This window comes from Theropithecus gelada, chromosome 9 (assembly GCF_003255815.1).
Source record: "Theropithecus gelada isolate Dixy chromosome 9, Tgel_1.0, whole genome shotgun sequence".
Classification (NCBI taxonomy): Eukaryota; Metazoa; Chordata; class Mammalia; order Primates; family Cercopithecidae; genus Theropithecus; species Theropithecus gelada.
In genome coordinates, this window is record NC_037677.1 from 22,431,151 (window position 1) to 22,455,835 (window position 24,685).

Here is a 24,685-nt window from a genome sequence, read left to right on the forward strand (position 1 = left end):
ATAATAAATCAACCACGAAAAGCATATGGAAATCAGGCCCCTACTTTAGTATGGAAAAAGCCAGCATTCTTACATCGTTCAACACATTTTACCATAGTCTAGTCCAACATTTTCCAAATTGTTCTCTGTTAGACATTACTGTTCTGATTGATATTAAATATATTTGCGGGAAAGGGGCAAACAAGTTAACAAATTTAAAGTAGTGTATGTTAGGAAAAACTGACATAAAAACATTAAACACACTTACACAGTTATTTGTTATTTGGGGATAAATGTGTATTAGAAACAGTGTGCCATTCAGAGAATGCCAAGAAATATGACATCATACAATGCATGAACACTTGCTGTTTTCAATCTGTGACTGATGTATAAACAGCATTTACCATTTAACCATCTTGTGGAAATATGTCTTGATTTGATGACTGCTGATCAGTTCTAATATGATTTCTTATGTTACAAACATATATGTATAATTATCAGAGCATATGTGGAAATTAGATATATAAAACAGTATATATTTAGAATTAACATATGTATATATAGTACCGATCATATTTAGATAGACAGATATAGATAGATCGGTATGTAGATGGGTAAATAGACTGATAAAAGGGAGACACACAGAGAGACAAACATAGACACTAAGCATCTTGGATATTTTTGACAGTTAATGCCACCTTATCTGACACTAGCATGAGGAGGTCTAGCTAGTACAGCAATGGGGATCAGAATGGTTGGATTCACAGGAAAATGAAAAGAAGTCAGTAAGGAAAAACGAGGCATTAAAAATAAGCCCAAAGTTTGAAACCTCAAATTTTATAAATATCTATACTAACAAACAAGAAAAATAAAATTTTTCCTAAACGTCACGTCATTCCTCCTCCCCTTAAGAATTACCTTTAGTGTTAGTTCAGTCTAGACGGTCTTTTTAAAACTTAAAGAAACATATCCAATTATGATTCTCTTTGGCAGATGAGATTATTTTTTAACATTCTGTTCTGTTTTGAAATATTCATAAAGAATTATGCATTGTAAAAATTTAAACAAAACATAGCTGCCTAATTACCCAATTATATTACTGTTTATCCTTTAATCAGTATCAAATCTCCCAAAAGTTATTTAATACAAATTGTTCATTCACCACCTCTAGAACACTACACAAATCAATTTCTGCATCCTTAAAAAGTAAAGTTTAATATTTTCAAAATACATTTTAAAAGCTCTTACCCATATTGCAAGTTTAGCCTTATTTCCATCCACTGAAATTGTTTTCACCTTAAAGTCAACACCTTAAAGAAATGAAAATTTTGATAAGTCTCCCAGTAAAACAGACTTTTAACATCCATTACCAAGAAAACCAGAAAACAGAAAAGTCACCTTTATCACATGCCCAGTTCACACCCCAAATTCTTAGAATTCTGGATGTGGAGATAAAATCCAGGATCTTAGGATTTAATCAGGATAAATAAAAATCAAATGCTTGTAGAATTCACTCACTCACCTACCTTCCATTCTTCCAAAAAGGAAAAACAAAATTCAGTTTAAGGTAATAACTCACTATGCGAGCTAAAAGTCAAGAGCTGCAATTACAGTGCTCACATGAAGATTATGCATGGCTGACCGTGGATCATGGCAGCTTCCAGGGGCTCCCTAAGCATCCACTTGCTACCGTTAAGAGTGCTGTCCACTGTCAGCCAACCACTAACTCAGATCTTGACTGTAAGCAGCTTGGGGAACCAGTAAAAATATAAAAGGGTCCCTCACTCTTTGTCATATAATTTCTTTATTTTGTTTTTATCCCAAAAAAATACTATTTTTATGTGATAACCTAATCAATGATAACCTGCTACAGCACAACTTCAATAAAAGAATTTATACATGAAAACATTTATATACAACCATCTAAGAATCTTCATAAGTGAAAGAGGAGTGCCCAAAGTTCTATGAAAAGCTTCTATAAGTACTAATTTATGTAAAGAAAAGAGTTTCATAAGAAGTCACACAAGGCTTTATTACAGCAGCCAAAAAAGAAACCTCTCCCTTTCCAGGAAAAGGAGTTGACACATGCCATCTGGCTTAAATGAACAGCAACTGCCCACAGGTCTTTAAAGAGTTCAGTCTACCCCACTGGCCAGAGGGAAAACATTAGCTCAAGAAGCTTGGAAAGAAACTTTCAAAAGATCTTATTAGCTTGTCACAATTAATTCAGAACAGCCCCAACTAAGATGAACAGCACCCTCATATACTAAATGCTTAATAGAACACCTGTCACCAATATGGAAATATATTCGTAATTCTTGGAAGACTTGTGGTGATCCATTACAAATACAAATTCGGTAATAAAAATGCACATTCAAAATGTGCATTATGCCAGGTCTTTCTGTATACCAAATATATATTTTTTTAAGTTTGGTGTTTTGAGCTGGGGTGATAAAGGAGTTGATAAAGCCTAGAATGACGGGCAACCATTAGTAAAAGGACAGTGCTGATTACACAGCCCAAGAAAAACCTAAATATAAAATTTCTTCACAGCCAAACAAACAAAAAATCCCACATGCTAAATAATCTTTTATTTACCAGGTCTAAATAAAGAAGCTACCATACCATTTTAAAAGTGGAACCATCTACATAAACATGAAATTATCTACATTTTCTTCCTATTGCTTTTAAAAAGAAAAAAGAAAAAAAAAAGCACAAAACCTGAGAAAATTCAGAAAAGGAAAATGGTTCTGACTTGGTGCAGGTACTAAATGATAGCCACTGGCAGACATTACACAGAGATAGCCTCTGTCATGCACACTCTACAGTTAAATTCTCAAGGTTTTTCAGGAAGTATATAAATAACTAATTTTTTTTCTTAATAATCCCAGGTACATGTTCAAGAGCAGACAAACATCTTTCCTAACTATCAGCTAATTTGTTTACCCAAGAAAAGAAACCCACCACTTCCAGAATGTATGTGTTTTCTTCCCCTACCCCATCTCCTCTTTCTTTTCTTATTTCCTGGTTTTGCATGTTTGTTGTCAACAGTCTAATGACTGTCTCTGACATAAGAATAATTTGCATGTGAATAACTAACAATGTCTCTAAGTTATGCTTTTGACATATTATATCTGAAACTTACCAATACCATCCACAGGAGACACTGCCCACTGTCGTCCTGCCATCAAAGCTAACAGACACAGGTAGCCTGAAGGGGCACCTAATCTAAATCCAGACCCCTAAAGTCCCCAGTCATCTTCCCTAGGTTCCTCTGGTGAATCTCACATGCAGCAAGTGAATCTCACATGCAGCAATTGAGCTGTTCAGCTCTCACATGCTAAAACTGCTTCTTCACCATGCTTCTCTTTTGTAAGTGGCTGATAATTTGCCTTAATTGGTACCAGCAGTGGGAGTCTTTTTGAGAGATTTGATTTTGCCAGTTTCTTACCAAATTTGATTAAACTGTCTTTTCAATCTCTTTATGTGGATAACACGGAGCTCACAACAGAAACAGAAGAACTGTCATCTCAGCTTTTTCTTGTCCATTTGTGTTTGCATTTTTAATATGATCTTTAATTCAGTTTCTTTGCAAGAATCTTTTTTTGGGCACACTGGTAAATTTTCATATGGCACTTACTGCTTATTTCAAAGGTTCCATTAATTATATTATCTAGTTTTAACTAAAACAACCTTCATGAAAAAGGCCAAAGAAAATATGAACGCAACAGTAGATATATGTGAATGGGAGACCAGAAGATATTAATGGAAGCAGAAGTATATGTCTTGTCCAAGAGGAGAAAAATCAATCAATTAAAAACTACCTCAGTACTGACACAGATGTTACAACTATACACCACATGTTCAAAAAGTTAAGTAGACATGAGTGACATAAAAAAAGATCAAATAGAACTTTCTAAAGATGAAAATGGGCTGGGCACAGTGGCTCATGACTATAATTCCAACCCTTTGAGAGGCTGAGGTGGGAGGATCGCTTGAGGCCAGGAGTTCAAGACCAACCCTTGCAAAATAGCGAGACTTTGTCTTGACAAAATAAATAATAAATTTTTTTTTTCTTTTTTGAGACAGAGTCTTGCTGTGTCGCCCAGGCTGGAGTGTAGTGGCAGCGATCTCGGTTCACAGCAAGCTCTGCCTCCCAGGGTCACGCCATTCTCCTGCCTCAGCCTCCCCAGCTGCTGGGACTACAAGCGCCCGCCACCATGCCTGACTAATTTTTTGTATTTTTAGTAGAGACAAGGTTTCACCATGTTAGCCAGGATGGTCTCAATCTCCTGACCTCGTGATCCGCCCGCCTAGGCCTCCCAAAGTGGATTACAGGCGTGAGCCACCACACCCGGCCAAAAATAAAATTTTAAAATTAGCCAGGCATGGTGGCTTGTGCCTGTAGTCCCAGCTTCTCAGGAGGCTGAGGTACGAGGATGGCTTGAACCTGAAAGGTCGAGGCTGAAATGAGCAATGGTTGTGCTACTGCACTCTAGCCTGGATAACACAGCAACACCCTGTCTCAAAAAAAAAAAAAAAAAAAAAAAGGTAAAAATGGCAATGTCTGAGATGAAAAATACACTGGATGGGATTAACAGCAAATTAGACGCTACAGAGGAAAACATCAGTGAATGTGATGACACAGCAATAGAAACTACCCAAAAGGAAGCAGAAAGAAAAGATTCAAAGAAAATGAGAGACCATCAATCATCTGTGGGACAACTTCAAGCAGCCTAATATGCAAACAATGGAGTTGATGAAAAACAAGAGAGATAGGAGGAAAAATATATCTGAAGAAATAATGGCTGAAATTTTTCAAATTTGATGAAAAATATAAATCTACAGATCAAAAAAGTTCAATAAGCCCCTGGCAAAAAACAAAAAAAGAAGAAAAACTCAAAGACATCATAATGAAATTGTTCTAAGTATTTTAAATTAAATATTTTAAATGAAAAGAAAAACATAACATTAAAATTTGTATGATGCCACTAAAGCAATACTTATAGGAACATTTATAGCACTAAATGCTCACATTAGAAAAGTAACCTAAAATCAATGACCTAGGCTTCTAAATTAAGACAATAGAAAAAGCAGCATATTAAATCCAAAGAAGTAGAAGAAAGAAAATAAAGTTCAAACCAGAAATTAAAAACAGAAAAACAACAACAAAAATCCATGAATCCAAAAGTTGGTTCTATAAGAAAACCAATAAAACTGATAAAACTTCTAGTCAAATTGATCAGGAAAAAGAAGCCAAAAAACATTATAAAGGATGAAAAAAAAAATCACACCATTCATAGATTGTACAGAGGTTAAAGGAATGACAGAATGTTATGAACAAGTTTATGCCAATAAATTTGACAACCCAGATAAAAGGGACAATTTCCTTGAAAGATTAAAAGCTACCAGAATTTACTGAAATAGATCACAAAGGAAATATTTATAGAATATAGATAAAAAAGGAAATGTGAAGAGAGTCAAAGCATATTATTATGAAAAATCCTAAACATAAAAGAAGGCAGTAATGGAAGAATTCAGAAACAAAAACTCTTTAAGGAAATAAATAGCAAAATGGCAGAGGTCCTTCCTTATTGGTATATTAAATGCAAATAGAATAAACTCTCTTATCAAAAGATTGGCAGAATACTTTTTAAAAATTCAACTATATGCTTTCTATCAGAGATTCACTTTTGGTCTAGAAATACGTTGAGAGTGAAAGGACAGGAAAAGATATTCCAAACAGATAGTAACCAAAAGAAAACAAAGGTAATTATACTAAAATCAGACAAAATAGACTTTCAAGTCAAAAACTGTTAGGAGACCAAAAACAAAATATTTTGATAAAAAGGCCAATTCTCAAGAAGATACAACAATTATAAACATATACACCATAGAACAGAAGTCCAATATATATGAAGCAAACACTGATAGAATTAAATGGAAAAACAGTGTTACAACAGTAGGAGATTCTATGTATTTATTTTCCTAAACACAAGCCCTCCACTGAAAATACTGATTATTTTTATTGCCTGACAGAATTCCAAAACGTCTTTTTTCCTTCTTTTTTTTTTTTTTTTTTTTTTTACAAATTACATTTTATTTAGATTTTTACAATTACAGTTTTATTACAAAGGATACAATATCAGGACCAACCAAAAAGAAAAACACATAAGGATGAGGTCTGGGAGGGTCCCTAACGTGGAGCTTTCATGCCTCCCCCCTCCTCTCCCCGCAGAACCAGAGCACATCACCCTCTTTTTTTTTTTTTTTTTAATCCTCCCACATACTTTATTTTACTTTTTTTTATTTCAATAGGTTTTTAGGAACAGGTGGTATGTGGTTACATGGATAAGTTCTTTAGGGTAATTTCCGAGATTTTGGTGCACCCATCACTCGGGCAGTGCGCACTGTACCCAGTGTGCAGTTATTTTATCCCTCTCCCTGAGTCCCCAAGGTCCACTATATCATTCTTATGCCTCTGTGTCTTCATAGCTTAGCTCCCACTTATAAATGAGAACATACAATGTTTGGTTTTCCATTCCTGAGTTACTTCACTTAGAATAATGGTCTCCAATTCCAGCCAGTTTGCTGCAAATGTCATTATTTTATTCCTTTTCATGGCTAAGTGGTATTCCATGGTATACATATGCCACATTTTATCTACTCGTTGATTGCTGGGCATTTGGGCTGGTTCCATATTTTTGCAATTGTGAATTGTGTTGCTATAAACATGCATGTGCAAGGGTCTTTTTCATATGATAAACAGTCAGAGATTTTAATACACCACTTCCAATTATGAATAGGGTACTGAGATATATTATCAACAGAAAATAAAGGATTTCAAGGCCAGTTAGAGCCAACAGAATACTCCGTACAACAACAAATTTTTTTCAAGTGTACATGAAACATTCTCCAGGATAGGCCATATGTTGGCTACAAAACAAGTCTTAATACATATAAAAACAATGAAATCATGCAAACCACTTTTCTGATTACAATGGAATAAACCTAGAAATTAATATCAGAAGGAATACTGGCAAATTCATGAATACATGAAAATGAAACAATACCCTTTTAAACAATCAATAAAAATCATAGAGAAAAATTAGAGAATGCCTTGAGACTAATAAAAATACAATATATTAAAACTTAGGGAATGCAGTGAAAGCAATGTTAACAGACATTTTTTTTTGAGATGGAGTCTTGCTCTGTCACCCAGGCTGGAATGCAGTAGTGCGATACTGGCTCACTGCAACCTCTGCCTCTTGGGTTCAAGTGGTTTACCCATCCCAGCCTCCCTAGTAGCTGGGACTACAGGTGCCCGCAACTATGCCTGGCTAATTTTTGTATTTTTAGTAGAGACGGGGTTTCACCATGTTGGCCAGGCAGATCTCGACCTCCTGACCTAAGGTAATCTGCCTGCCTTGGACTCCTAAAGCGCTAGGATTACAGGCATGAGCCACCACGCCCGGCACAGAAATTTATAGCTGTAAATGAATATATTATAAAGGAAATAAAACTTCAAATCAATAACCTAACTTCATACCTTAAGGAACTAAAAGAGAAGAGTAAACTCTGTGCAAAGCTAGCAGGGCAATATGAGCAAAGATAATTAGAGAATAAAACACAGTAAGGAAAACTGATAACCAAAGTTGTTTTTTCTTAAAGATCAACAAAATAGACAAACTTTTAAACTAGATTAACTTAAAAAAAAAAAGAGAGAGTGAGAGAAAAGATTCAAATTACAAAACTCAGATATGAAAACAGGGCCATTACTACCAATTTTACAGAAAAAAAAAAGGATCATAAGAGAATACTATAAACAACTGTATGTCAACAAATTGGATAACCTAAATTAAATTGGCAAATTTTAACAAATACACAATCTGCCAAAATTTACTCATGAATAGAAAACTTGAATAGACCCATAACCAGTAAGAAGACTGAATCAGTAATCAATCAAGTTTATTCCCAGAATGCAAGAACAGTTGAACTTCAAGAAAAATGAATCAAAGTAATATATCACATTAAGAGAATGAAAGGTTTTAAACACATGATGATCATCTTGACGCAGAAAACGCATTTGACAAAATTCAATTCCCTTTCATGATAAAAACACTAAACAAATTAGGAATAGAAGGGAATTTCCTCAACATGATATACACCACATATGAAAAACCCATGGCTAAGTCATACTCAATGGTGATAAAGCTTTGGGTTTTTTCCAAGTTGTTTTGGCTAGTCTACTTCCTTCGCATTTCCTAGTGAATTTTAGAATCAGCTTGTTGATTTAAAAATAAAAGCCTGCTGGGATTTTGATAGGGATTATGTTGAATCTATAGATCACTTTGGGGAGAACTGACCTCTTAGCAATATTAAATCTTATGGCTACTGAAAAAGTAATATCTTTCCATTCATTTAGGCCTTTAAAAATTAATCTGAAAGTATTTTGTAATTTTCAGTATTACACATCTTTGACAATTTTGGCAAATTGAGCCCTAGGTATTCCATAGATTTTTATTTAAAATTGTACTTAAATTTTTCGTCTTCCTTTTATTCATTACTAATATATAGAAATACAATTGACACTTTAAATATAGATTTTGTATTCCTGTGGATTTTTACATTCTTCTTTTCCAATCTGGATGCATTTCTTGTCTTACTGCCCTGCCTAAAAATTTCTAGTACAATAGAAGTGGTGAGAGCTTATATCCTTATTCTATTCCTTATATTAAGGGGACAACATTCTTTCATCATTAAGTATGATGTTAGCTGTATGCTTTTTATATATATCCTTTTATCAGGTTTCTATTCACAGTTTACTGAGTGATGTTATCAAGGATACATGTTGGATTTTTCTCAAATGCATTTTCGGCATCTATTGAGACGATTATGTGATATTTCTTTTTTAGTTTAAAGTAGTGAAGTATGCACTGATTTTTTTATTCAATGTTAAACCAACTTTTCCTTTGTGGGATAAATCCCACTTCGTTTTGTGTTGTTCTTCGTATGTTTCATATCAATTGATAATTTTTCAAAAGCACAAAAGCCATTCAGTGTAGAAAGGACAGTCTTTTCAACTAATAGTGTTAGAACAACTGGATATCCATATGCCAGGAAAAAAAAAAAGAACTTCATACCTTACATTGTATTCAAAACAATTCAAAAAATTATACTTAATGTAACACTTTAAACTATAAAACTTCTGGAAGAAAATATAGGGGAAAATCACTGCAACCTTCTACCAGACAAAAGATACAACACTGAAATCATCATCCACAAATGGAAAAATTAAGAAATTAGATTTCATCAAAATAAAAAACATATGCTGTTAGAAACATACTTTTACACGAATGAAAAGACAAGCCAGAGACTGGGAGGAAAACATTTGCAAGCATATATCATCTAATAAGGGACTTAAATGCAGAATATATTTTAAAAACTCTCAAAGCCCAACAAAAAGCAAAAAACCCACTTAAAAATTAATGAAAAACTTGAACAGACACTGCAAAAAAATACATATATACAGTCTATATAAATGTGTGTATAGACATTAAAAAGACACTCAACCTCATTAGTCATTAGCAAAATTCAAATTAAACCACAATGAGATCCAAACACATACCTACTTACCCATTTGAAAATAAGGTGAAAATTTAAAAGGCTGCTCGTAGAAATATAAAAGGTGAGGGGTACAGAAGAATAAGAATTCTCATATGAAGTTAGTGGGAATGTAAAAATGATACAACTACTTTGTAAAAATATGGCCAAACTGCTTTCCAAAGTTAAATATGCATTTACCATATGACCCAGGAATTCCATTATTGGGTATGTATTCTAAAGAAATAAAAATTAGTATTCATACAAAATCCTGTACCTGAATGTTTACAACAGGACTATTCATAATCACTAAAAACTAGAAACAACACAAATGTCTTAAAATAGATGAACAGATAAACCAACTAAAACTGTGGTACATCCACACAATGGAATATAGCTCAGCAATAAAAAGGAACAAACAATTCACAGGAACTTGGATGAAGCTCAAAGGCATCAAGCTAGGTAAAAGCAGTCTCAAAGGTAACATACCATATGACTCCCCTTATATGACATTCTCAAAAAAGATAAAACTATAGACCAGATAAGTGGCTGCTGAGGTTAGAGGCAGGAGGACCAGACTAGAATAGAACAGAAAGCGATAGCACCATGTAGTTTTGGGGATGATGGAACTAGTTGGTATGCCAACTGTGGTAGCAATTATATGACCATAAACACTTGTTTTAGTACGTATGTTAAAAATCAAACTGTACATCAAAAAAATCAACTTTAATGTATAATTTTAAAAAAAATACTGCTATGAACTCATATGTAAGAAACACGATAGATCAAAAATATTTTCTGAAAGAATAAATTATCAAGAATGTGTATCGTAAAACCTCTACTTCTTTTCAATTTAGGATTTACTTTGTTGTTGTCAAGTCTGAGACTGATTCTGTATAACTGTTCCATGGGCTTTTAAAGTAGTGAGATCTTTATTCAAAAGATTTGCTGATTGTGTTAGTCCAATTCCCTATGCCTTTATCTGTATCTTTTGGGTCTATCTATCTACAAAAGAAATGCAGCAAATCTAATACAACTGTGTTTTCAACAAATTCTTTTTTTTTTCTTTGAGACAGAGTCTCGCTCTGTCATCCAGGCTGCAGTGCAGTGGCGTAATCTCGGCTCACTGCAATCTCTGCCTCCCGGATTCAAGTGATACTCCTGCCTCAGCCTCCCGAGTGGCTAGGACTACAGGTGTGAGCCACCATGCCTGGCTAATTTTTGTATTTTTAGTAGAGACGGGGTTTCACTGTGTTGGACAGGCTGGTCTCGAACTCCTGAAATCAGATGATCTGCCCTCCTCAGCATCCCAAAGTGCTGGGATTACAGGCGTGAGTCACCGCACCTGGCCCTCATTGAATTCTTTTCTTGAGTTTTGAAGTTTTTATAGAGAGCTTCTACGTTTGGTGCCTACTTATTTATGACTGTTATAGCTGCTTAGTTAATTTACTGGGCCAACATTACATACTATCCACTTTATTCTGTCCAGTGCATTAACCTTAAATTCTACCTAACTTAGGCTTTATTTTACCACATCACTTTTGCATTTTTGCATTTGCCTGGGTCATCTATTTTCAACCTTCTCTTACTTCTTTTTCAACTCTAGCTGATAATCTGAATTAGTATGAGAAGTGGACCCAGGCACATTTAATTAATTAACATATTTAATTTTACTGCTTCCCTCTTAATTATATTTAGCATTCTTTGACATTCAGGTCAAATATGTGGTTGATATACTGTGAAATAATTAAAAGAATTCCAAATTAGAAGTTGGGAGGCTGGAGTTAGCCCCAGCCTTCTGACTAAGGTATAGCCTAAGGAATATAGACTAAGGTATAGAAATCAAAGATTTCTTTCTTTTTTTTTTCTTTTTGAGATAGAGTCTCTGTCACCCAGGCTAGAGTGCAGTGGTGCGATCTTGGCTCACTGCAACCTCTACCTCCTGGGTTTAAGTGATTCTCCTGCCTCAGCCTCCCAGGTACCTAGGATTACACATACCTGCCAACATGCCTGGCTAATTTTTATATTTTTAGGGGAGACTGAGGTTTCACCATGTTGACCAGGCTGGTCTCGAACTCCTGACCTTCAGTGATCCACCTGTCTCGGCCTCCCAAAGTGCTGAGAGTACAGGTGTGAGCCACTGCGCCTGGCCCAAAGATTTCAAATGTTCAAAGGGGAAAACAAAACTAAAAATTCAAAGTATCCAGAGCAATGACAAAGAAACACTCCATACCAAAACCTATGGAACACAGAATTGGTTCTTAAAGAACATCTTTAACAAAGAATAAGGATTAAAAATAAGGGGACTTAATATTTATGTTAACAAGCCAAAAAATATGCCAAAAGAAAAGCAGGAAGAATAAGGGAAAAAAATTAAAGCAATTCTCAAAACAGTAAAATAGATACATTCCTTAGGAGAAGAACAAAAATAGACAATTTTAGAAATGAAGAGCCACAATCACAGATAATGAAAAGTTTAAAATAATACTATGTGCAACTAACTTAAGAGAAAATGAGTATTTTCCCAGTTACACTCCCAAGACTATTCTAAGAATAGAAAACTTGAAGAGGTTGGAATGGTAAAGAAGGAAAGAGGATCAGATTGATTCAACAGGTAAAATGTAACCCTTAAAGAACAGATAATTCCAATATTATTTAAGCTTGTCATGAAATTTTTTCTTTTTTTTTCTTTTTTTATTTTTTCAGACAGGTCTTGCTCTATCACCCAGGCTAGAATACAGGGGTACGATGACAGCTCACTGCAGCCTTGACCTCCCAGGCTCAAGTGATCCTCCTGCCTTGGCCTCACAAAGTGCTGGGATTATCGGCATGAGCCACTGTGCCCAGCAGAAGTCATAGGTATTTTTGAAAGCTCACTAAGGAAATAACATCAACCCATAACAACCACAATTTGTCTAAGTGTAGTTGAAATATGCCAACCCTCAAAAGACATTTTCACATATTTTAACAATTATAAGTCTTAAAATAGATTAAGAAATATGTGTGAGCCAGTCTGAAGTAGAAAAATGGTTTTACATTCATTTTCTAGGTTTTTATTTGAAAATAGTTTTTTAAGGCACCCTTTTTATATTCAAAAGTTACATAAAACGGGGTAAATAAAAAACAACGTAAAGCAAATTGTGCCTAATCAGATTATATAAAATTAGTATAACTAATTTCTACAGGATCTAATTTCCATGCTTACCAATGCCATCTATGCTACCAATTACTTAGATAAGTACCTGATTAAGGACCACCATGTGACCCTGTCATAGCAGAAAAATAAACCTAATACTATCTTTTATCAAACACTCCTATGTAATAAGCAAACAAAAAAACTAGCCAAGATACTTTTGCAGGCTGAGAGCGGTGGCTCACACCTGCAATCCCAGCACTTTGGGAGGCCAAGGTAGGAGGACTGCTTGAACCCAGGAGTTCAAGATCAGCCTAAGCAACATGGTGAGACCCCATCTCCAAAAAAATACAAAAATCATCCGGGCATGGTGGCACGTGCCTATAGTTCCAGTTCAGGAGGCTCAGGTGGATCACTTGAGCCCAGGTGGTCGAGGCTGGAGTGAGCTGTGTTTGTGCCACTGCATTCCAGCCTGGTGACAGAACAAGACCCTGCCTCAAAAAAAAAAAAAAAAAAAACCCTGCAATTTTGTGTATATAACTGTTTATTTTTACGTCAGAAATGTTATCTTGTACTACATTTTTAAAAATTTATGTTTTGGTATGTTTCCTTCTGAGTCTCAATATGTATATGTTGGATTTCCTTCTCTGATTTCCATATCTATCATTTTCTAATTCATTTTAACATTTTCATTAATTTTGGTAAATTCTACCTGCTTTTTCCATTTCTAGACTCTGTCTCTTATTGTATCTTCCACAGTTCTCTATTATCTACATGATCCTTTCAATTTCATCTTCATTTCAGTAAAGGTTTTATTTTCTAATTTCATTTATTTTTCTTTCCACTCAATCAGCTTACCTTGCATTTTCTCATGCAATCACTCTATTTCTTCCCTGGCCTCTTATATCAACTGCTTTGAGCTGCTAATGAAGTAAATACTTCATTAAGCTTTCTAAACTCATGGCAAAATGTTTGGTCACAATGTTCATCTTCTTTATGGCAATATTTTAGGTTACTGTTCTTCATTTGTCCTTCGTTTTTCTGTTTCTTTCTTCCTTTCTGATTTCCAAACATTTGTGGCAGTCAAGCTTAATGAATTCCTTTTGGTTATTCATCTTTGAAGAAGTGCTGGTTGTACGGAACCTGATATTTGTAGGAGGTTCATGCAGAAGGCCAGAGTGCCTCCAGTTCTGGACTGACAACCTTTTCGTGATTCAGAGATTTACCTAAGAGACAGTTTAGCGTTTTACTTCTCAACAGCCAGTGCAGACAGGCAGTCTGGAGGTTTTTCACAATGCAGTCATCTCCTCCCCAACTGCTGTAGAGACAGACACATATTACTTCCTGCAAAAATGGTTTGTTTATGTGACTCCCCGTTTGGCTTCATTTCCCCGACTTCTTAGAATCAAACTAGGTGCAGGAAAGCTCCTGCCTTGAGCTGAAGAAACCCATTTCACTTTTGTAAACAAGGGGTTTAGGTTTTATACCTCAGGGGGGCCTTGCAGTTTCATGTTTCTTGCTGTCTCTGAGCTCCACAGCCATGGCATTCTATCTACTTCTTCCCACATGCAGCCAGCCTGATCGCCACTGCTCCTGGCAACAATTCCACCTATTTTGTGGCTTGGGGTTTTTAACTGTCTTCTAGTTTAGTGGAATGCTGGGTTTGTGTGTCAGTTTTTCCCTCTCTTTGTTGTTTTTAGCTAATTGCCAACAAAGAAAAATGCTAACTTTATAGTACCATCTGCAATTGCAAATCCAACAATTATCTTAAAAGAGTATTTTATACAAGACGGAAACTTAAGTGTCTCACTAAGTTACCAAAAGGTAACAATACACTTTCCTTACTACTATTTTACTGTGGGGTAAAACACCAATTTTCCATAAAACACTAATTTTCACAAGGTCATTAAGTAATTGTTTTTATTTTAAAAACTCATGTGTGGGCTGGGCGTGGTGGCTCACGCCTGTAATCCTAGCACTTTGGGAGGCTGAGGCAGGTGCATCGTTTGAGGTCAGGAGTTCAAGACCAGCCTGGCCAATATACTGAAATCCCATCTCTACTAAAAATATAAAAATTAGCAAGGCATGGTGGCACGCGCCTGCAATCCCAGCTTCTTGGGAGGCTGAGGCAGGAGCATCACTTGAACCTGGGAGGTGGAGACTGCAGTGAGCTGAGATCATGCACTACTGCACTCCGGCCTGGGCAACACAGAGAGACTCTCATCTCAAAAAAAAACAAAACAAAAACAAAAACAATATATATACACATATATATACATGTTATTACCTAAGGCAGAAAGTAATCTGATGCTTCAATGTAAAAGATACTTTGTTCAACATATTCAAGATCCAGGGCCTATTTGGGGAACAAATTATATATATTTTCACCAGCATACTATAATCTTAATATTTGTCTTTGCAGAAGACAAAGCCTTTTTAGTAATAAAGACAACCCACGATTTGGCATGCTACTAGTCCCCAAATTCCATTTGAGACAGTTAATATTAAATGTATGTTCATTCCTTCAGTAAAATTTTAACTTTAGGCAAGTTTATTTTTCTGCCAGTTGCTACTGCTCTCCTCCTGGCTAGCCATTACCAATATGTACTCACACAGGTTTTGACCAAAATAAGGTTTTACTACTAAGTAATTTTTATAGGAGTAAATAATACACCAGTCTGGGCACAGTGGCTCACACCCATAATCTCAACACTTTGGGAGGCCCAAGGTGGGTGGATCACTTGAGGCCAGGAGTTCAAGACCAGCCTGGCCAACATAGCAAAACCCGTCTCCACTAAAAATACAATTAGCCAGGTGTGGTGGTGCATGCCTGTAGTCCTGGCTACTCAGGAAGCTGAGGCACCAGAATCACTTGAACAGAGAGGTAGAGGCTGCAGTGAGTCAAGGTTGTGCCACTTCATTCCAGCCTGAGCAACAGAGCAAGACTCTGTCTCAAAAAAAAAAAATTAATTAATTAAATAATAATAATAAAGCCAAATTACAATGGATTTTGAATTAGTGTTTTAAATGATTCCCTTTCCTATGACACAAATAACAGTAAATCTGTAAATGTTAATATCATGCAAAAGCTAAGTAATGCCTAATTTATTGAAAATTTACAGGCACCATGAGTTCATATGAAGAAAAAGAAACAAACAAACATGAGCTCCTCCTGAGCTGGGCATGGTGGTGCATGGCTGTGGTTCCACCTACTTGGGAGGCTGAGGCAGGAGGATCGCTTGAGCCCAGGAGTCTGAGGCCAGCCTGGGCAACACAGCAAAACACTGCCTCATAAAAAAAGAAAAAAAAAAAAGAGCTCTTACTTACAGAATTCCAAACAAGATATGTAGACAGAGTGATGGCATTTTTTTAAAAATCCCCATTTGATAACCATCACAGTTGGAATGACAAGATCATATACTGTCCTTATCACTTGTCACAGGCAAGAATTATCAATGGATGCTACAACAAGAGGGCAAAAGGTGTAAGAAGGAGGATACCTATATAGTCTCAATGTATCTCTCTACAATAAATATATATATTAGTTATGAAGGGAAAAATAATAACTTCACAGAGGAGTAAGCTGGCATATATCACCTTAAGTAACCAAAGTCCCAACACTAGTAAATGGGATAAATAGACACAATGTGCCTCCTGACACTATGCCCTGGAAAACACTTCTGTGGAATTCCTGCCAAAACTGCATAATCTGAATCTAACTGTAAGGACACACCGGACATACACAAATTGAGAGACATTCTACAAAATAATTATTTACTCTTCAAAAATGTCAAGGCCCTGAAAAGGCAAATAAAGACTGATGAACTGTTGATTAAAAGAGGCTGAAGAGGCTCGACACGGTGGCTCAAAGCTGTAATCCCAGTACTTTGGGAGGCTGAGATGGGTAGATCACTTGAGGTCAGGAGCTCGAGACCAGGTTGGCCAACATGGCAAACCCTGTCTCTACCAAAAATACAAAGAAAAATTAGCCAGGCATGGTGGCATGCGCCTGTAGTCCCAGCTACTCAGGTGGTTGAGGCAGGAGGATCACTGGAACCTGGAAAGTGGAGGTTGCACTGAGCTGAGATGGTGCCACTGCACTCCAGCCTGAGCGACAGAGCAAGACTTTGTCTCAAAAATAAATTAATTCTTTAATTAAATGAAATAAAAGAGACTAAAGAGAAATAACTAAATTCAACATATGATCCTGGACCCGAAACAATTATTTGTCTTTTGCTATATGAGACATTAATGGAACAACTGATAAAATCTGTGAATAGACAATAAAATGTATCTATGTTCATTTAAGAAATACACATTAAAATATGCAGACATTGAAGACATCATGTCTACAAACTACTCTCAATTCATTTTTTTAAAGAAGAATACTGTGTGTATGTAGAGAGAGAATGATAAAGCAAATGTGACAAACATTAACATTTAGAGTAATTTAATAGGATACACATGAATTATTTGTGCTATTTTTACAAATCTGTGGTCTGAAATTGTTTCACAATAAAATTTTAAAAATAGACACACAATAAATGAAAACAAATAAAGGCAGTTAAGAAAAACTCTTTATTTTCCCTGACAATAATGCTAGGATCATCTTTACTATATTCTCCTCATCAGATCATGAAATTTTAAAGCTGGAAAAAAAAGTATTCTCTCTCCCCAAATCCTTCCAATTTACAGATGAAGTTAGTAAGTCAAGTGACTTCATCAAGATTACACATAATTCAAGGCAAAGCCAACCAAGACTATTATCTAGCTCTAACTCAGCTCAGCTACCTTTCAACTATTCCAAGTGGTCTCTTCATCCCTTTACGTTGCCTACAGTCTAAACACATGATACCAAAATACTTACCTCTATCTTCTCATATATTCTCATAAGTCAGTGTGACTAACCACTTTCAGGCAATCTAAATTTTATCCTTAAAAGGCATTTAAGTATCATTGCTCCTAACAATCCTTAATAACTAGTATCAATATATATGTAAAGATAAGAATACATGTCAAACACTGTAGCAAATGCTGAACATACAAAATTAACACACTCTGTTAGGTCCATAATGACGGAGACCAAGTTTCCCTGGCATACAATAAGTATTCAAATATAACTGTTGTATATTACAAAATAAAAGACAATCCAAAGTATAGGAAAGAAATGTGTGTACAGAAAATTACATTAGCAGTTTTAATAAAGTGCCATGAGACAACAGATAAGGAAGTTATTTTCTCTTGGTAAGATCTAGAAAAGCTTCAGAGATTTAATGATACCAAAATAAGTCTTGAAGGACAAATAAGATTTCAATAAACATGGAGGCAGTGGGGTGGTGAGAAGAAGGTAGAAGGATTTAGATTAAAAAGGCCAAAGGCAAGAAAATACTGGCCATTTCTATAGAATTTTTAAACACAGGCTTACCTATTGTTGCTGCAAGTTCTGGATCAAATGTATCATCTGTGAACCTCAAGAGCAGGCTGAAAGAGATATTAAAAAGACAGGTTGGGAACTTGAATTTTCTCATCATATGATAAATGTGTTCATGACTATTTGGTCACACATTATTAGATGCAGATAATAAATGATGTAGGCCTTCTCTTAGAGCAGGTATACACAGAAAAATTAAATTACTAAAACAGGTATACACAGAAAAATTAAATTACTAGAAAGGCAATTCAAAAATCCCAAGAGCAAAGTAGTTTACTATTAAATATATTCCCCATGGTCTCCTACACAATCCCCCAAGTACAAAAGGTGGGGGTTTTTGTTGTTGTTGTTGTTGTTTAACTGTTCTGGTATGTCCTTCTGAGAAAAATGATACTAACAGCATGTCATGCTTTAACTGACATAGATGAAAAGGGAAAAAATAAAGTCCCTTAGAATGCAACAAACTAGCTTTTAAAAATCTGATTGTGTAATCCACTCTGAATTCAAGCAAAACCAGAAACATATCAAAGCTGAGCATTCTGTAACACGCAAGTATGGCTACTACCTAAGAGAAGATACAGTAAAAAGAGAGGTAAAAAGAAAGATCACACGACAGAGTAGGTAGACTTGGGCAAACACCAGGTAGAGTGTATAAAACCAAGTAGGCAACTGGAGGCTACTGGAGGCTTTTAAAGAAGTTATGACAAATACTGCTCTTTGTTTTAAAATGTTAATACTAACAAAAAATAGAAGAAAATCAACGGAAGACAACTGCCAAGGTTATGGCAAGAGAGAACGAAGGACTAAACCTAGGAAATGATAAGAAACCAGAAAGGAGGGATAAAAGATAAAGACGCCTAGGGATAAAAAGGGATAAAAAGCTAAAGATGCCAGATTAGAAGGGTACTCTAAGATTTTACATCTTCCAGAATTATTTTACTTACTACGAAGCAGAAGTGTCAGTTATTAGAAGCTCTTCAAAAATGAAATCTAAGCTTTTGTTAAAGCCCTTGATTTTAAAGTCATTCAACCTTCCCTCATGTTAACTTCTGAAGTATAAGACTATCCTAATTGACCTGTTTGCATGAATAAAATCAAAGAAACAGCCATCAGGTATCTAAATTATAGAAAAATCTTATGACTTTCTATAGGTTGTGATTATTGCTGGTAGAGGTATGTTTTGTCCATAGAGTTTTTGCAAAATATAATGGCCTCCTGGTAGTTTCCAAACCCACTGTCATTAATTATATTTGAAGGATTAACTCTCCCTTACTGGTTTTGTTTTCTTGTGTTTACCATAAAACCAGCATCACAAAATCAAAGTAAAACAGAAGAGTCAAATTCTAGATTTATCCACCTAACATCTTGACTATATTTACTTACTTGGAACGTAGGTAACAATACTAGTAAGACTCTTAAAGACTACCTATAAAATTTTTCTTTTCTCCCAACATACTCAGTTAACCATAATTTAAGAAAAGATACATAATATCTACATGTGGTCACCACAGAAAATATTACTACAAAAACTTAAGTTAACATTACCTTGTAGACTAGTTGTAATAATATCATAATAATACAATAATGATGATATTGGGTATTATTTACTGAACACATGGCAATGTGCAGACACAAAGTCAGAGGTTTTTCTCTCATAATTGCTAATCCTTAAAAGGCCTTTGTTATTAACAGTACTTCATCAGGAGAGGCAGAGAATTGGTGGCATGGTGTGAAGCAACAAATTTTAATACAGGCTCAGGGTATACATCAGATCTTAGACAGGGGTACCCTGGTAGCCCAAAAAGTATTCTAAATTCTATGTATGTCTTTTTCTAGGCAGAGAGTCCATTTCTCTATTAGACTTTGAAAGGGGAAGAGAGTTCATTTCTCTATTAGATATTGAGAGGAACTGACAATCTCAAAATAATTAAGAACCCTTTTTCTTTTTTTTTTTTTTTTTTTAGAGACAGGGTCTCACTCTGTCACCCAGGCTGGAATGCAGTAGCACAACTGCAGCTCACTAATCCTCCCACCTTAGACCCCCAAGTAACTGGCACGACAGGTGTGCATCACCACGGCTGGCTTATTTTTTTATTTTTATTTTTTTAGAGGCATGGTCTCGTTATGTTGCCCAAGCTGGTCTCGAACTCCTGGCCTCAAGAGATCCTCCTGTCTCAGCCTCCTGAGTAGCTAGGATTATAGAATGAGCCACTGCACCTGGCAGAAGCACCATTCTTATAGTATTGTATATTTACACACTCATATTTTCAAAGTTAAAAGAGCAAAATGTTTCCCATGCAGAAGTAGAGATGGAAGGAGTAACTATCGCCATGGCACTTAGATGCGACCAAATTTATAATAAACAGTGTGATTATGACTAATCTGCATTTTTTAAATTTACAAATGAAATTCACCACAAAAAAAACAAAATGGGAAGGCAAGGGGCATAGGAGGGACAGCAATTTAGATAATAGGTCTCTCTAATCCCTTTCAGTTCTCAATACGTTGTGCTACTCTTTCCCTCACCAGGCCTAGCCACAGAATCCTAGTCTTATACATTTAGGGTCTGAGAGGTTTCTATTCCAACCCCCTCACTTTTGAAATGAAGGTCTACAGCATTCAAGTATTACACACAAGGTCACACAAGTGGCAGCCCCAGTTTCATAATCGTGATCTCCTGACTACTATCACATACCCTTTAGACTCTCACACTATGAAATACACTAGAAAGTAATCCACTAATTCGGATTAAACATATCCTTTGTTTTCCCCCAACAACACAAGTGCTATCTCACTTCCACTAGCTCCAGCTCTGTAATGAAACAGAAACCAACTTGGTTAAAACAATCCTTTAAGATCATATCCACGACAAATGTTTTTGTACTAATTCACTTTAAAAGGCATAGACTTCTATTTTGGTAGAGTCATTTATTCTCATCTTATCCAGAAACATAAGTGTTCAAGATTGCTTTCCATAGCATATCACATAGGCAAATAATGTATATCCAGCTAGACAAATAAGACAACTTTCTCACTATATGTAATCCTTTCACGAAAGAAACAAAGTGTCAAAATCTTGCTGGGAGCAGTTGATAATCCATTGCCACGTATTGAGGAAAAAGTTTAAAACAGATTAGGCCCATGGTAAATGTGTTTCGGTGACATGAACTAGGGAGACTGATAAATCCACTTAACAGGCCTTACTCTACAAGGAGAACCTTGGTTGGGTGTCATGGCTCGTGTCTGTAATCCCAGCAATTTAGGAGTATGAGGCAGGAGGTTGGCTTGAGCCCGTGTGCTTGAGACCAGCGTGGGCAACATAGGAAAATCCCATCTATGAAAAAAATTTTAGAAGTAGGGCCGATTGTGGTGGCTCATGCCTATGTTCCTAGCACTTTGGGAGGTCAAGGCAGGAGAATCTGTTGAGCTCAGGAGTTCGAGACCAGCCTGGGCAACACAGTGAGTCCTCCTCTCTATAAAAAATAAAAAACACTAGTCAGGCATGGTGACTTGTGCCTATAGTCCGGCTACTCAGAAGGCTGAGGTGGGAGGATCACTTGAGCCCAGGAGATTGAGACTGCAGTGAGCTATGATCATGCCACTGCACTCCAGTCTGGGTGACAGAACAAGACCCTGTCTCAAAAAAACAGTTGGTAGAGCAGAGGCGTTTTGTTTATATACTCCAGTTAACCTTCCAGAAAATTTTAACACGCCCTAACTTGTCATCCATGCAATACATTTGGAAAAAGTGCTAACAGACCATGTATTGGGTTGAACTACATGAAATGACAATCAACCATTCTTGACTTCAAAAACACTAATTTCATATGACTGAACTTAAATGAGAACCATGTCTCAAGGAAAAAAGGAGAAAAGAAAAAGAAAGATCACAAGGCTATGAAATTCCTATTAAGACAATGTTTACATTAACTTTTTAACCCTCAAATATGCATGTGCAATAATAGATGATCATGTAAATAATTTTACTCATCCCTTTTACACACACACAGACAAATCATGCTGGTTTGCTAATTCATAGTATTTCATTATTCTATTTCTTGGTATGTGCAAATCCTTCATTCCAGTAGACACAGAGTACATTACATGAGGAACACTATGAAAACGTGTTGTCAAACTGGTGGCTCATGCCAGTAATCCTAGCACTTTGGAGGCCGAGGTGGGCGGATCACAAGGTCAAGATCGAGACCATAGCCTGGCCAACATGGTGAAAATCCATCTCTACGAAAAGTACAAAAGTTAACTAGGCATAATGGTGCCCGCCTGTAGTCCAAGCTACTGGGGAGGCCTATAGTCCAGAATCGCTTGAACCCAGGAGGCGGAGGCTGCAGTGACCCGAGATGGCGCCACTGCACTCCAGCCTGGCAATAGAGCGAGACTCCGTCTCAATAAATAAATAAATAAATAATATCAGAATATATTACATAAGTTTTCACATTCTGAAGAAGCTTTTATTTATTTATTTATTTATTTATTTTGAGACGGAGTCTCGCTGTGTCTCCCAGGCTGGAGTGCAGTGGCGTGATCTCGGCTCACTGCAAGCTCCGCCTCCCGGGTTCACGCCATTCTCCCGCCTCAGCCTCCCAAGTAGCTGAGACTACAGGCGCCCGCCACCACGCCCGGCTAGTTTTTTGTATTTTTTTTTTAGTAGAGACGGGGTTTCACCATGTTAGCCAGGATAGTCTCGATCTCCTGACCTCGGGATCCACCCGCCTCGGCCTCCCAAAGTGCTGGGATTACAGGCTTGAGCCACCGCGCCCGGCCTGAAGAAGCTTTTAAAAAGTAAGACTTTACGAAGTGACTTTTACAAGTTATTTGAGGAGAGCTTTCATTCTAGCTTGTAGAATGAAGGCTACTTCAATTTATGAAATATAAAAAATCATTTGAAAGATATGTGTATCAGAAGGTATAGCTAAAATATGAAACTGATTACAGCCCCCGGAGTGTAAATGCGGTTTAAGGATCAGGACGGCCTTGAACATAACCTACTCATAATCAGATGGCAAGAATGACATCACCTGGAGAACTCTGTTCCAAGACCTGGATGAAATCACAACCCTCTAGCAACATCCACCTAGATCCATGTCTTACCTTATACTCAACTCCACTGTCAATATTATTTTCCCCAAGGAAAAAAGTCAAAAATGAAAAGACAACACTAATCTGTCTCCATAGGATGTGGGAAAATGAGAAATAACAACTACATTTTATTTTCAAAGGTGACCCACGGCTGAAGCACTCAGACCTTACACTAAAGCGAAATTTTCCAGCAGTCACAAGATCCAGGAGTTCTTCCACAGCCGACTAATAAAAAAGTAAAAGAAGCGACATTAAGCTGCGCCCAAACAGGCCAGGAATGGGACCTAAGGCGTCACGAAACTTCCCGAGGACATTATGTATTTAGAGAAGGCCCCACAGAAACCCTCAAGTGGGAAAGTTATGTCTCCCGGGTCTCGGGGTGACAGGCAGCCTGAACCCCGAAGAGTTCGAGGCAAGGCGCCCCCCAGCCGGATTCGGGCCCAAACCAGCCCGCCACGCCCTGAGCTCCGCGCAGCAAACCGGCCGGCGGAGCGGCGGCCCTCCGAATGGTGTTTTCTCGGCGCCACAGGAGGGAGAGCGACTCAGAGAACTTGGGCCTGGCAGAGGCCGGGAACCAGCCGCGCGGGTGGGGCGAGGGGAGGAGAAGCCGCGGGAGAGCGCAGCCCAGAGGCCGAGGAGGGCGCAAGTGGAGCCGGCCCGAGCCCGGCCCGCGCCCGCCGCCGCAGTTTACAGTTCTCGTCGCGGCCCAGGAGACAGCAGTCACCGGGACAGAAAGAGCCCAGTCACCCTCGTCACGACCCGCACGCCCGCCTCACCTGGACTTGCCCACCCCACTCTCGCCGATGATGAGGATCTTCAGGGTCGTCAGCACGTCCTCGTCCATCCTGACCCCGCTCCGCTCCGACCCCAGCTGGCCGCCCGGGTGCGCCTCAGCCCTTCAGCAGAGTGAGCTGCTGCGCATGCGCATCGCTCCACGGCTGCCACCTTCCTTTCACACCGGGTGTTCAGGCTGCCGAAGCCCTGGACACCCCAGTTCCGCCTTGAGGTAGCTCCACGGCTGCGCAACCCAGAATCCCCGGCGTTTTTCCGGACTGCGTGTTCCTCCCCTGCGCAAGCGCAGGTGGGGAGAGCTGTGTGTGACTTCGTTGGCTTCTTCATGAGGTCTAGCTCCGCCCCAACCTCAACCTAACCCTCCTGTCGAGTCAGTGGGAGGACTGTCAGGAGAGTATCAAGCTGTTTTATTTCAGCAGCTGCTCATAACAGCTGCACTGCGGTGGGTAAAGCACTGTGCTTGAAGCAGATTATCTTAAATTTAGGTCTACCTCTACCTTATAACTGCCTGTCATACTACCCGGCTTTCTGAGCCTTTCTTCATCTCTGAGAGACACAGTAACACTTCTTAGAACATCTGTTTCTTATTGTTATGAAGGTTAAATGAGTTAACTTGTGAAGACTTTTTTTTTTTTTTTTTTTTTTTTTTT

General features: G+C 37.4%; 1 protein-coding gene across 5 annotated transcripts in view; it reads right to left on the bottom strand.

The window, feature by feature from the left end:
• RAB18 (RAB18, member RAS oncogene family) overlaps positions 1-24,350 on the bottom strand; it is a 36,404-nt gene extending 12,054 nt beyond the window's left edge. For 3 of the 5 annotated variants that reach the window (XM_025395639.1, XM_025395637.1, XM_025395635.1), the window contains exons 1-3: positions 24,020-24,281; positions 18,141-18,196; positions 1,228-1,289 (exon numbers count right to left, since the gene is read on the bottom strand). In XM_025395639.1, coding sequence (XP_025251424.1) covers positions 1,228-1,289; positions 18,141-18,196; positions 24,020-24,087 — 186 coding nt within the window. In that variant the 5' untranslated portion in view covers positions 24,088-24,281. Of the gene's footprint in view, positions 1-1,227; positions 1,290-18,140; positions 18,197-24,019 lie in introns of all 5 variants that reach the window. The other 2 variants (XM_025395636.1, XM_025395638.1) reach the window with 2 other exon arrangements.
• Between the last annotated feature and the right edge of the window lie 335 nt (positions 24,351-24,685).